At 49.8% G+C, this 13272-nt stretch overlaps 5 protein-coding genes across 5 annotated transcripts; 1 reads left to right on the plus strand and 4 right to left on the minus strand.

The window, feature by feature from the left end:
- Positions 1 to 302: 302 nt before the first annotated feature.
- COCMIDRAFT_101326 (uncharacterized protein) lies at positions 303 to 1580 on the plus strand (the record flags this gene model as incomplete). The annotated part of the gene is made up of 1 exon (XM_007692039.1): positions 303 to 1580. One exon carries the CDS (start codon positions 303 to 305, stop codon positions 1578 to 1580), a length of 1278 nt encoding a protein of 425 aa, XP_007690229.1.
- A 234-nt stretch (positions 1581 to 1814) lies between these two features.
- Positions 1815 to 3836, minus strand: COCMIDRAFT_101296 (uncharacterized protein; the record flags this gene model as incomplete). Its single annotated transcript, XM_007692040.1, has 8 exons — positions 1815 to 2245; positions 2316 to 2882; positions 2930 to 2948; positions 3003 to 3106; positions 3157 to 3348; positions 3403 to 3480; positions 3533 to 3572; positions 3627 to 3836. 8 exons carry the CDS (start codon positions 3834 to 3836, stop codon positions 1815 to 1817), a joined length of 1641 nt encoding a protein of 546 aa, XP_007690230.1.
- Positions 3837 to 4588: 752 nt separating this feature from the next.
- COCMIDRAFT_101376 (uncharacterized protein) lies at positions 4589 to 5850 on the minus strand (the record flags this gene model as incomplete). The annotated part of the gene is made up of 4 exons (XM_007692041.1): positions 4589 to 4878; positions 4930 to 4999; positions 5051 to 5541; positions 5595 to 5850. The coding sequence occupies 4 exons, from the start codon at positions 5848 to 5850 to the stop codon at positions 4589 to 4591; spliced, it is 1107 nt and encodes a 368-aa protein (XP_007690231.1).
- A 291-nt stretch (positions 5851 to 6141) lies between these two features.
- Positions 6142 to 8171, minus strand: COCMIDRAFT_38777 (uncharacterized protein; the record flags this gene model as incomplete). The annotated part of the gene is made up of 3 exons (XM_007692032.1): positions 6142 to 6616; positions 6669 to 7167; positions 7214 to 8171. 3 exons carry the CDS (start codon positions 8169 to 8171, stop codon positions 6142 to 6144), a joined length of 1932 nt encoding a protein of 643 aa, XP_007690222.1.
- A 1284-nt stretch (positions 8172 to 9455) lies between these two features.
- COCMIDRAFT_101325 (uncharacterized protein) lies at positions 9456 to 12215 on the minus strand (the record flags this gene model as incomplete). The annotated part of the gene is made up of 2 exons (XM_007692042.1): positions 9456 to 11768; positions 11907 to 12215. Coding segments are annotated over 2 exons (2622 nt in total), but the record flags the coding sequence as incomplete, so codon positions are not given.
- Between the last annotated feature and the right edge of the window lie 1057 nt (positions 12216 to 13272).

Genomic DNA, 13272 nt, shown 5'->3' on the forward strand with positions numbered 1-13272 from the left:
GAAGAGAGAGCAAGCTGAATATCTGCCTCGTGAGAAATTGACTGAGAAGCGTGGCTTGGAGGCATTGTAGGCAAAGGTGTGGTGGGTGCGCAAAGTTGGTAGGGTGACCGACTCGCTTGCCTGACCGACTCGCTTATCCGTCACGTTAGGTATAGAAGGATATGCAGAGGATGCGAAAATGGAAACTGCCGAGTCCAGGCTTTTCCAACCCGCCCTTCTTCAATCATCGTATTAGTAGCCGGTTTTACCCCATTGCTGCTTCTAGTGATCCTCGTTGCAGTGATCTTCATCTCCATTTGGCCATGTACTCACGTACCATTCTCTCGGGTCTGCTGTTGGGAGCATTGCCCTTACCAACCTCAGCACAGGATGGCACGAATACCACAATCCCCACTCCCCCGAAGCCCGGTCCACCAGCAGGCGACTGCACTGGTGTGAACGCCATCAGCCCAAAATGTAACAGCCAAGAATCTGCGTATCGAAGAGACTTTTTCTACATCGGTGGTGGTTATGTCGACTCTGGCATCCCGGGCCAGCAGATGTGGAGCGACCAACTCTACGTCGAGAAGCTAACGCCCGCCAGCAAGGTCAACAAGCCTTATCCGATGGTCTTCGTTTCTGCAGGTATCAACACAGGTGCAGAATGGCTGAATACGCCCGACAATCGCAAAGGATGGGCCTCCTACTACCTTGACCAAGGCTACCAAGTCTACATTGTTGATATCGCAGCGAACGGCCGAAGCGGCCAACAACTCCTCTCAAAGTACCCTCTACGCCTTGCCTCCACAGACATTATCAATGAGCAAGGTTTCACAGCCGTCGGAAACTTCAATCAATACCCCCAAGCAAGCCTCCACACCCAATGGCCCGGCGACGGAACTCGAGGAGACCCAATCTTCGACGCCTTCACCGCCGCTAATGTCCCCCTCTCCTCCTCTAGCGTGAACGTCGAAAACACAATGCGCACATCCGGATGCCAGCTCCTCAGCCTGATCGGCCAGTCCTACACCGTCTGCCACTCCGCCGGCTGCACCTATACGGCCATCTGGTCAGACGCCTGCCCCGATCTCCTCCGTGCAAACATCAATATCGAGCCCGGTAACCTCCCCTTTACTTCCTTTGTCGGCGGCTCGTCTGGCGTCGGTGGCGGCCGTACCGCCGCTCGACCCTGCGGTCTCACGTACACTCCGCTGCAATACGACCCACCTGTAACGAACTGCTCGGCTATTACCACCGTGGAGGTTGGGCTCGATACCCCCGGCGAGCGCTCTTGCATTCTCCAGATGGGTACTATCCATAAACTTACGCAGGTCGGTAAGGTGCCGTATATTATGATTACGGGTGAGGCTAGCCAGCATATCACGTATGACTACTGCTTTGTGGCGTACTTTGAGCAGATGGGTCTTACGAATTATCAGTGGATTAAGCTGGCGGATCTGGGTATTAAGGGGAATGCGCACTTTTTGTTCTTGGAGAAGAATAATTTGGAGATTGCTGCGGCGATTGACTTGGGGCTTGAGGAGTTGAATAAAGGGCCGGATGCTCCCGAGCATCCGGTTCTTCCTGTTTCTTTGGAATGAGAAAATGTAGTGTATAGCTAGTTACCAGTGCTCAATCTGGTTTCATGTATATAGCTTGAAAGCCGTGTTATGAAGATGCAACGGCAGGTTATCCCGTCTAAAATTTGCATGACATGTCATTAATCATTCATTCATGCGAAATTGCCAGTAATCGTGATCAAGCACTCTCCCTCATTCAAGCGCATTACCATCTTCTCTACCCACCCACAACCGTCATCTCTTCGCCACAAAAATCTACCTCGCTTTAAGCACACTATCCAGCACACCCACCCTCTTAACCCAACTCCTCGCCCTCTTCCCATAAATATACATCGGGATCGTCAATAGCGTCACCGCAACCGTCGTGCCCCCAATCACATAAAACGTATCTCTCACACCCTGTGTAGCGATCCAATCATTAGCGTAAAATGTCAACCCAAACGCGAAGAGGTTCTTGAGGAAGTTCATGATGGCGAAGGCCTCAGCGGACTCCTCGCGGTGGCAGTCAGATACGTAGGTTACTACGGCTGTGGTACCGAGTTGCACGCCGAGATTGATGAGGCCCATGCAGACGATGACGGGGATGGGCCAAGGGTCCTCTTTGTAGAGGGCTTCGCCCCAGGCGAAGAAGCCGACGGCCGTGAAGGCGAGGTAGGTTGTCATGACTGGAAGTCTGAATTCGGGTTCTGACCAACGAATTAGCCATCATCATCATCATCATCACCACACACACCTCTGTATTTGCAAAATACATACCGAAAATACCATTGTTGTGCTTAGACATGAGTTTCGCGACGCCATCGATGATGGGACCCGCTATCAGGGTAGCCAAAACCGAGGCTACAAATGAAGACATGTTTGTTGCGCCGACGGCACTGACGGAGAAGTTATATGGCGGCGCTGAGAAAATCTGGGATAGCGTTATGGAGATGAGGACAAGCCAGGATATACAGATTGTAAAGAGCAATGTCGCCCACATGACTACGGGGCTGACAATCATGACAAAAGGGCGGATCAGCGTGCGCCAGAAGGATACATCGTCCTTGTAGCCAGACCAAAACTTAAGTGTTTTCTTGTACGAATCGCGGGGTTCCGACGATGGAGACGACTGGCGTGCGTGGTCTTCGATGCGCTCGACGGGTTGCTCTTTGCGCTTCTCGGAGATATCGAGGGTGTGGACGCTGGTATCGATGTTCATGTTGTGGTCGCGGTGGTATGCTGTTTCGGGCATGAAGAAGAAGACAAGGAGGAACATGATGATGAAGGCGCCGCCCATTGCGTACATGGCGATACGGTAGGAACCGTACTGGATAATGGATCCAGCTAGTTTGGTTAGTATCGTGACGATTCATTCGCGAACTTGTCCATACCTATGGGACTAGCCAGATTCTGAGTAAAGCGTCAGTATGCATTTTCTCTTCTTTCTTTTAGCAGGCAACTCACGATTCCACCCAAAACTCCAAGATTGAAAATAGCCATTCGGAATCCGCGCTCGTGGACGTGCCACATATCGCCGACTGAAGACGGGATAAGCGCTTCGAAAGGAGCTGTTCTTGTGAGAACACGATATAGCAAGAGAAGTGTCGACTCATCTTACCCATACAAAATCCTTGAATAGCTCTCGCAGCAGTGAGCGAGCCAAAGCTTGAAGACCCCGCAACCCAGAAACTCGAAGCCGCCAATCCAAGCGTAGTCACGAGATATATCGGCCTCTTTCCTATCTTGACAGCCAGTGTATTGCAGAGAAGACTGCCGCCGGCAATGGCTACGATACAGGATCCGTTTGCACCTAGTCGAGCACCAGTCAGAGCAATGCTTTTACGCTAGGTGGGTGTTGTATTACCAAGAGTAAATCGTTGCAACGGGACGTCGAATTGCTTCGCCAGAGGTACAAAAGCAGATGTTAAGAGCGGCCCGACAGCTAAAACCCACAGTCAGTCTCGTACAGTTGAAATCAATGATTGATTTCTTACCTCCTACACACCCACATCCATACGCAATGACAACCGTAAACTATTCCTCGTCAGTTCTTCCGATACATCTTCCATGTTCACCACTCAAACCCACCATCTCCTTCTGCCATCGCGGCCAATTATACGGATCATTGGGCGAATCCGAGGGCTGGGGGATAAGCACAACCGTCCCCGTCGCATCATGCTTGAGCAGCGAAACATCAATGCCCGACGTAGTCTCAAGATCGAGGCGTCCCAGCTCGCTCAGCGGTGCCGTCCCCGGCACCTTTTCGAGCTTATAGTCTTGCAATATACCTAGCGGCATGATTTCCTCCGTATATCTACGAAAAAAAAACCCCTATCCTCTCAAGTTGCTGGGAAGAAGGAAGCAAAAAGAAAAATGTTTAGGGAAATGGCAAGACGGTGGGTTTCTATTAAACCCACGGGCATTTAGCAGATTAGAGTTACCCGAGAATACATACTACACCAGCTGAAATATGTACCCGTATAGATACGATGTGGGGTGGCACTCTTCACGCGGCAGTTGCCCCCCCCAAGACCAGGGGCCGGGAAAAAGAAGCGTGCGGGGGTTGCGGGTGCGGGGAAATTGACAAGTTAGAGTTGCACTTATCGAACGACTATGGGGTAGTACAAGCAGGTGATGCGGCAGCTACGTAGAAAAAAAGTGGGTATCGGTATAACATTGCCGATGGATCTACGTGCATGGTGGCGCTTGTATTGGTATAGTCCTGTTGCATCTGTCCGGCGATGGGTCCGCTTAAGTTGACCTGCCGCTTTGCCAGGTGTTTGAGTGCTTGGGGAGGATACGAGGAGCGGGAGAGTGTCTGGGTTGGTGTGTAGTGTGTGTGAGTAAGCATGGGAATCGATGACTGGAGAGATGCTTGCTGAACATAAGCACAAAGGTTATTTCGATTACAGGTGCACAGCATCACGGCGAAATCTCCCTTTTTTTCCTTGTTCACAAACAAGGGTTATACTGCCAAAAGCCACCCATATACTTCGGATCGGGTAACGGACCCCAGCCCCACATGCAGCCACACAAAGTCCAGGTCTCATTTACTGTTTAGAGGAGACACCGTATATACGCTCTAGCTCGGAGCAAACTGCGTCTGTGACCTCATTCGTTGAGGAGCTGCCTCCGAGATCACGAGTCGAAACGCCTCGCTCGGTAACCGACTCCACACTCTCCATAAGCTTCTGAGCCGCTTGCTCCTCGCCCAGCCATGCTAGCATCTCGGACGCAGTCCAGAACGTGCCTACTGGGTTCGCGATGCCCTTGCCCGTAATGTCGAAGGCTGAGCCGTGGATTGGCTCGAACATGGATGGGTTTTGGCGTGTAGGGTCAACTATCTTCCTTTAGCATCACTGCGATGATGAACAGGGTAGAAGATACTCACGATTACTGGTCGGTGCAATACCGATTGAGCCAGCCAGGGCGGCTGCAAGGTCCGAAAGGATATCCGCATGCTGTACGCGTCAGTAATCGACTTGTCCCTCAAGTGACGTATCTCTACTCACCAAATTCGTTGCTACAATCGTATCCAGCGACTTTGGATCCAGCACCATCCTACAAGTCATAGCATCAACAAGCATCTTATCGCACTTTACGTCTGGAAAATCTTTTGCAACCTCCGCAGCAACCTCATCCCACATGACCATCCCATTGCGCTGTGCATTGCTTTTCGTGACGACGGTGATGTGCTTCCTCGGGCGCTTCCGTGCAGTCTCAAACGCGAAACGCAGCAAACGCTCTACACCGTGTCGCGTAAAGATGGAGACTTCAGTGGCGATTTCCCAAGGCTGGCCTTTGTGTGATCGGCCTCCTTGACCTGCATATTCTCCCTCAGAGTTTTCACGTACAATGACCCAGTCGAGATCGCCGTACTCTGCTTTTCGCAGAGGAGACGAAGTGCCACGGAATATTTTGGTTGGTCGGACGTTGGCGTATTGCTGAAAGGTTTGGCAGATGGCTAGGCGGAGGCCCCATAGAGAAATGTGATCTGGGACGTCTGTGCAGTCGGTTAGCAAGTCGGGTGCTTGCACCCTTGGATCTTCTACGTACCTGGAGCGCCAACGGCACCGAAGAGAATTGCGTCGTGCTTCTTGAGCTCTTCCAGCCCCCCATTGGGTATGTACTTTCCCGTCTTTTTGTAGGTTTCTGAGCTCCAATCGTAGTCTTTGAATTGTAGTTGGAACGATCCATCTAATTGTGCGAGTTTCTTCAAGACTTGTACACCGGCGTTGACGACCTCCGGGCCGATACCGTCGGCGCCTATTGTGGCAATGCTGTGTGCGCGCGTAGTTGTGCTTGGAGACATGATGGGTGTTGCACTGTTGTTGCTTGACGATGAGATCTTAACAAGTAAGCACCAAGTTTTTGATACTTAAGTCAACCCAACTCAAGTTTACACAAGTCTTCATATAGCGTGAGTTACGGACTAAGAATCACCATGCATGGCCAATCTCGTGTGCCTGGCCAGGTTTGGTCATAATGCTTGCCACTGGTGTTCTTGAGTCCCGCAAATGCGGGGAAGTACCGGGGAAACAAAGTCCGGCGTATACGCCGAGCACAACACAATTTCTTGTTTTTCTTCAATCCATATTCTTGATTACTGCGTGAAATCCCAATGTTGCTCTTGGTCGAACCAGAACGGTATATCAAAGCCTGAAAAGGGATCTAAGCCATTTAGATTGCTGAATGTCATACCTCCAGTCTCTTCCATTGTCATGTACGTATTCCAATAATTGTCGTCCATGCCAAAAGTAGGCTCTACCCCTCCCGAACCAGCAAGTAGTTCAGAATCAGGGTTGGCTGCGAGTTCCTGATTATCCGCTGTTCCACGTGAGTTCTTGTCTAAATGTAGCGGGTCGTGTTGAATAGAAGATGTTTGAGACACATTGTATGATGTGCCAGTGACTCCATCTTCGCCCATATCACCACTTGGAGCAACTGCACTAGCATATCGAGTCGTTTGATAAGACATTCGAGCGCGTAAGTCGCGTATTGCGGCCGAGCTCGCCTCCGGCCATGCGCTTCCACGCTGAGAAAGATGCTCAAGTATTTGCAAACTTTTCTCCGACAGCCTTTGCTTGCAGATTAGCAGAAGAATCTTGATAGACTTTCAAGAGGTAATACCGTATAACAAGAGCCTCAGCGATGTGCTTTCCGTTCGCCGCATAGAAGAGGATGAACGTGCTGATCCACACCGCCCAGGTACAAGAAGGCCATAGTAATGACAGAGAGCGCGACGTTGCTTCGCCTCGACCAGATTCGGATTTTATAGCACTGTGAAGATTGGAAATGATGCTGCGGGCAGATCCGATACATTTTTGGAGTGCCACGTCATATTCTACATCTTTACGCGATGCTGCTAGAGCAGGGCGGTAGAAGGAAATGACTGATTCATGCTTCAGCAATGTTAGAACCATGGTAGCATACCGAGAAGCTTCATGGGGCTCATCTGGGTCGATATAGTTCTCTACGTCATTCCACCATTGGCTAAGCTTCGCAGTAATCGCGGTCGCTCGAGTTGGGTCGTTATGAACAAAGTGTACCGATTTGTGGCGAAGTTCAATAATCTCGCCGCGAATTCTGGCTTGCTGAGCTAGAAGATGAAGTAGACGTAGCTGGTTCTCTTTGCATGGTTAGGGCAGAGTTTATCTAGAGACTGTGGAACCTACTGTGTTCCGACTGGGTTTCTACGTGATGTTCCGTGAGCGGAAAGCATACATCGATGTCGTAATCATGAAGACTCAACGGAAGACCCATAGATTGGCTGAGAAAGCGATCTATCGTGTAAATTGACCAGAACACGCGTTGTCGAAGCTCGCTTTCATCTGAAGAAAATGCTGAAAAGCGAGCTGGGCAGCGATGAAGGCCTAGTTGCATAGCCATACGTGTGATGAGTCCACCTACGCGAGAAGCAGCATTCAGACGAAGCATGGATACAAGGAATATTTGCACACTCAAAGCTGCTTGCAATGCGAGTATGGTCGTAGGGCGTGATAGTATAGCCTGGAGGCTGTCTAGAGCAGACTCATACGTCAGGAAGACGAGGCAGGCAGGATATTGCGCACGATCATATCCATTTGATTGTCTGTGATCTGCAAGGGACGTGGAATGGATTGCCCGAAGTATCACCAGGCGAAGATCCTTGAGAGAATTGTCTCCTGGAATACCTTTTTGTGCGAACTCGTCAAAATACCCTAGGATAGTCGGTGCGTGCAGAAATGGGTAAAACGGGTGCCAATTCGCAAAATAGCTCGCCGAGAAAGCGATCATCTCTTGAAAGGATATTTGAGTAGGTGCATCGAGAATGACCTCAGATTCTTTCCATAGTCGCTCAGATGAATTGGGTTTTACCAGCGGTAAATGATCATCTTCACCTGGTACTATGTCACTTATGGGTGTTTGAGCCACGTCAGAATTTACTGGCCGAGAACGACTGATAGCACCATAGACTGATCTGATGAAGAAGATTCCGCTGGCACTGCCAACAAAGCCCGTTAACCTGTCCGTAGGGTTTCGCATCAAGCCGACTTCACGCGCCAGTCGCATTGAAGTTCGCCGTCGTTTCGCCGACCTCTCATCCCCTGCAGGTCTTTCGGACGACATGTTCTCGTCATGCATATGCTCCATGGTAGCTATTGTCATGTGTGGCTTATGAGAGAGGAGATTGGTGGGTGTCAAAGGCGGGATTCTTGAAGCAGAAAACCCCGCTTTGCCGCATGACTCGATTTTAACCAGCTCTGATGGACAGATTGATTCAGACAACGCCCTGTCTCCTTCGAAGAAGCCTTCGGGCACTAGAAGTAATTTTCTATCCATCGCCTAGAATCTGGGGAGCTATCGAAAGCATTTGGGACTATTGGTTCATTGCAAGTTTCCAGCTGCTCCAGAACTGTCCGTGGTGGTGGTGCAGCAGCAGCAGCAGCATGGATTTGGAGCTCAACTTTTAATCCATTACACTCTGTTTGAGGTGCTGTGATTGCTGCCAGACCCTCATTCTCTCGTGCTTGAAGCCACACCATCAATTGATCGCATGTCTGAAGCGGCAAGCGCTTCCAATCTTCCAGTTTCTCTGCCTTTGACTGTTGTCGTGGTGGCGAGTTGAAGCTTGCACCAAGTAAGTGAGCATCCACATGATGTTCGGCGGCCGAGTTCCGAATGGCGATGAGAGTGGAAGAGAGTGCGGTTTCCGTTGCTGCAAGTCGCTCCTCAAGAGCTTTGATGTAAGCAGCAGGTAGTCCACGTTTCCCACCTTCTTGGTAATGGCATTCGGTCGAAGCAGACTGACATTGCGAGCATGATGGACTAGTGTGGTTAGCTTTTGCACATTGAGTCTTGTGTGGGAGGTGGCAACATTCTACGGTCGCATTTGCATTTTTTCAACCTGCAAGCTTCGCAAGCGATTGCGTGGACTCGTTCCTATGAAGATGCAGTCAGCAGGTCACTCTCCCTAATATATTCAGAAGCTTTTGGCACCATTTGTAAATAGTGATGTTGTCGGGGTAGTGGAACGATTAGCGTTCTACGTTTCCATTGTGTACAAATAAAATAAGAACGGGCTCTCAGCTCCCCAAAGTAGCTGGACACTACAAAGTAAGCGCGACCACCTGCTACCATTGAGGTTCGACATCTTCAACGCAAATGCTTCGGTCTATAAACGTCTTATATTTTCCGAGTAAAACTTATTCATAAAAGAAAACATTATCACTGGAACAGATGTATTATGGAATCATCACGGCAAGTCTCCCATGGTTGGACAACCCCGACCTTGTGGGCACGCCGAATACTTTTAGTTATTGCAACCAACTATGATATCGTGACATGAAGCAAGTGTCGCCTAGGGAACAACAAGACTTCACATATCACTATTCGCTCTTGACCATCAATCAGGATCCATTATCAATCTGTCGACCATTACCTCGTCACAGCATCGATCTTCGCCAACTTGGACGATGAAATCTCGCAACACTCTGCGCTATTCATTGAAGAGCTTTGGCGAGTTCGAACGACGCGCTCACGTTTGGGCGCTTCAAATTTTTGATAATCGTTCTCAATCAACCGGTAAATACTCCCATAGTCACGCCACTGCATCTGAAATGCAATCAAGAGTACCGGCAGCACGCTAAAGAGCTCACCCAACCCAGCCCATTGCGGCTCGATTCTGATCTGACGGCCTATTTGAGCAAAAATACCAGCTGCAAGCGCGATTGCAACAGTGTTGTATACGCCGGACCAAGTGAAGTTGGCGACAATGCGTCGGTATGCAGCATCGGAAATGTCCAGCAATATCAAGATGTCGTGTAGACGGGTGGTCATTAGGATGATGTCCGCAGCACTTTTGGCGACGTCAGATCCCTGGCTGATATGTACGCCAATATCGGCCTGCTTGAGTGCAGCAGAGTCGTTTGTGCCATCGCCTATAAACATGACAGTTTTTCCCGATCTTTGAAGGTCTTTGATGTATGTGCACTTCCCATCGGGTCTGCAGCGCGACTTGATGTTCTCTTTGTGAATATGAAGTGCACTAGCAGCGTCATCCACTGCATTCTCAGTGTCGCCGCTGACTATATGTACTTGGATACCTCGATCATGAAGCTTTTCAATAACCATTTCCGCTCCAGGGCGAGTGCGATCCTTGAGCTCAAAACTGGCTTGAAGGTCTCCCGCAATCGTAAAGTAGCACCTCGTGTTTGATTCATGTCCAATTACGCTGATCTTCAGCCAATCGGCATTTCCGGCGCGGACCACGGCTCCAGTTTTGGCGCAAGTGCCTTCCACTCCTTTCCCAGGAAAGCTGACAATGTTGTTGACCTCCAGAGGTTCGTAGTATTTGTTGGCGATCCTGTCTTGCGTGAGGTAATGTACGATTCCAACGGCTACTGGGTGCTTGATGTCTTTCAAAAGTCCCATCATCAGTCCGTTCACGCGTGTTCTGTCAGTGTTTCGGTATCGTGGAACACCCACAACGTCCAACCTCCCACTAGTAAGCGTTCCAGTCTTATCGAATACTACATGTGTCACTTTTCGTGCGATCTCTAGCTTCTGAGGGTCTCTGAGAATGATACCATACCGTGCTGCCACGCCACTTGCAATAAGGATAACCATAGGAACAGCTAGGCCAATAGCACATGGGCATGACACAACAAGAGTTGCTATGGCGTAGGTAATTGCAGTAAGAACCGCGCTTTTCCATGTGTGGTTGTTATAATACCTGTCGATAAGCAACCAGTAGAGAAAGACCGACAGACCGATGAGAGCTATTACGGGCACAAAATACTCGGCTACGCGATCTGCAAGGGCTTGAGCTTTCGGTTTGCTCAGTTCAGCATCTTCAACTAGAGTTGCAATCTTTTGTATGGAGTTCTCATGAGATAACTTCCTTAGACTGACGACAAGGGAACCGTCTTGATTGGTCGTGCCAGCGAAGACTTCGGATGATAAGCCTTTCGCTTTGGGCTTGAACTCCCCAGTAATCATTGATTCATCGACATTAGAGCCTCCGTAAATGACAATTCCGTCCGTTACGACCCTGGTATAAGGAGGAACGATGAAAACATCGCCGTACTGTAAGAGACGAGAATCAATCCGAGTGGTCTTCACATTGGCCCAAATGTCATTGGCAGAGGGTGACACCAAAAGTGCTTCTTCGATCTGAAGTGATCGGAAAGAGACGGATTTGGTAGCTCGAAAACGCGCAAATTCATTGATCACACGACCCAGTAAGATCAATGTGACTAACAGAGTTGATGTCTCAAAGAAAGATCCTGTTTCCAAAGTCTCTCCCCGAATTTGGAAAATCCAGGACGCTAGGCTGAAACCATACGCCATAGTGGTACTGAAGGCGATCAGGAAGTCCATCTCCAAAACGTGGGAGTGATAGAGCGATCGTAAAGCGCCTGGAACAAACTCCCAGAAAGCGATAAGTTGAACTAGTGTTGCAAGAGCTAAGGATGCCAGGAGAAAAGCCGGCTGATCGCGATCAACGGGTGCCCAGGCGAACACAAGCACAGGGATTGTCAGGGCTAATGTAGGAAGAAACCATAGCAAAGCTCGAGTTGTTTGCTTGGCTCCAAGCTCAATTCCGGGGTCTATGGTCAGAGGCGCCAAGCATATGTCCGGATCGTACTGCTGATAATGCTCAAACACAGTGCGGGCACCTATCTTGATCGGGTCGTAGTATATCTTTGTCGGAGGTATTCTAACGCTTGAAATTTCATTTGTGGGGTTCTTTGGACCATTACTCGCGCCATTGTCTTGGACAGGCCCGTCCGTCGATGCATCGGTCAAAATCGCCGTCTTATTGCGTCGACGTAATCTGTGTAAAGGTCGCCAGGGGGGTCGCTCAGCTGCTTCGATACGGATGACACCTTTGGGCTGACCAGCGTGCTCCAGGCGCCGAGGGTCGGTGATGATGACCTCTAATACCTGTCCATTGAATGTAACTTGCTCCTCAAAGTTGTATCCCGTTTTTGTAGTCAGCAGCATAATGGCATCGTCGGCGCAAAGGACGTTCACATCCAAGTCAAACTCCACTCTAGCCAAAACTGTGTTCACTTGATAGTTTCGGATAGCCGCAATGCGATCAAGAGTGCGTGAGAGTCCTCCTTCACAGCAACCGCACTTGAGGCCATGGATTCGGAGGACGACGCGCTCGAATTTAGGGGGGCCTTTTTCGGCGTCCCTACAGTTGGTGTGGGTGGCCGTAGAATCTAAGTCTTTTAGTGAACGGATCTTGACCTATGTGACCGCAAGCAACAAGTGCCAGGTAGAGGATAGTTACAGTCTAAATCCGTAGTCTCGCTATCTCCGTTCAGCCCATATTGACTACCACTATTGGTCATGGGCACTGTTGCTGGAGATGGGTTGTGGCCGCTAATGAGACAACAATTCGAGAATGCAGTGAACGGACGAAGATGACTCGTGTTATCTTGACGTGATTTGGGCTGTGAGCCTAGGGCTGCGGTTTCTTTAGGAGCTTGTACGTGAGAGTGCGACGGTATTTCACATTGAGGGACCGGTTCCAGATTTTCTTGTGCAGCCGGTAGACTTGGAGCTTTTTCGGGTTGTTCAAGATGCAAATTCGATTCCATAACACGTTGGTTTTCTGCCTCTGGAATTTCCGCGGCTAGTTCTAATGTTGAGGGAAATGCATCGGACGAGCTTTGATGTGACACTTTACGGAATGTATGTTCAAGCGGTGTTCCGTCAAGACCGATATTAGGCATATCAGGCGTATAAGAGGCCGAAGGGGAGTGTTGATGCTGCTGAGATGTAGGTTCGATAGGCCGAGCATATGGATTTCTCACCGGGTAGGTCGCTGCGTAGGGGTTTGGTGTACCGGGTGATACACGCCTGCTTTGGCCAGAAGTAAGGCGCAGAATATGTGTACGGTGTGTGGCGTCCTCAGGGGAGAGCATTCGCATTTCCATTGTGATAATTGTGTACCGCGGTATTAATGGAAAATGACGTGGACGCTGATGTTTCGAGAGGAGAGTGGAGAGGGCGTAAATGGTTGATCTTGAGTTTACAGAAGCTTGTATAACCAACAATCGGGCATGGCAATAGGTAAGGCACGCTCGAGCGAGGCTGCAGGTGCGCCTGCCACATTCAGGGGACTCATCCCAGTGGCATAGTGATGTTGTGTAGCACCTACTAACAGAAACATGAGTGGCGAAGCGTCGGTATACATTGCGGATCGGTATTGCAAAGTCATTTTCAAAAGTGATAGACG

Source organism: Bipolaris oryzae (genome assembly GCF_000523455.1).
Source record: "Bipolaris oryzae ATCC 44560 unplaced genomic scaffold scaffold_117, whole genome shotgun sequence".
NCBI lineage: Eukaryota > Fungi > Ascomycota > Dothideomycetes > Pleosporales > Pleosporaceae > Bipolaris > Bipolaris oryzae.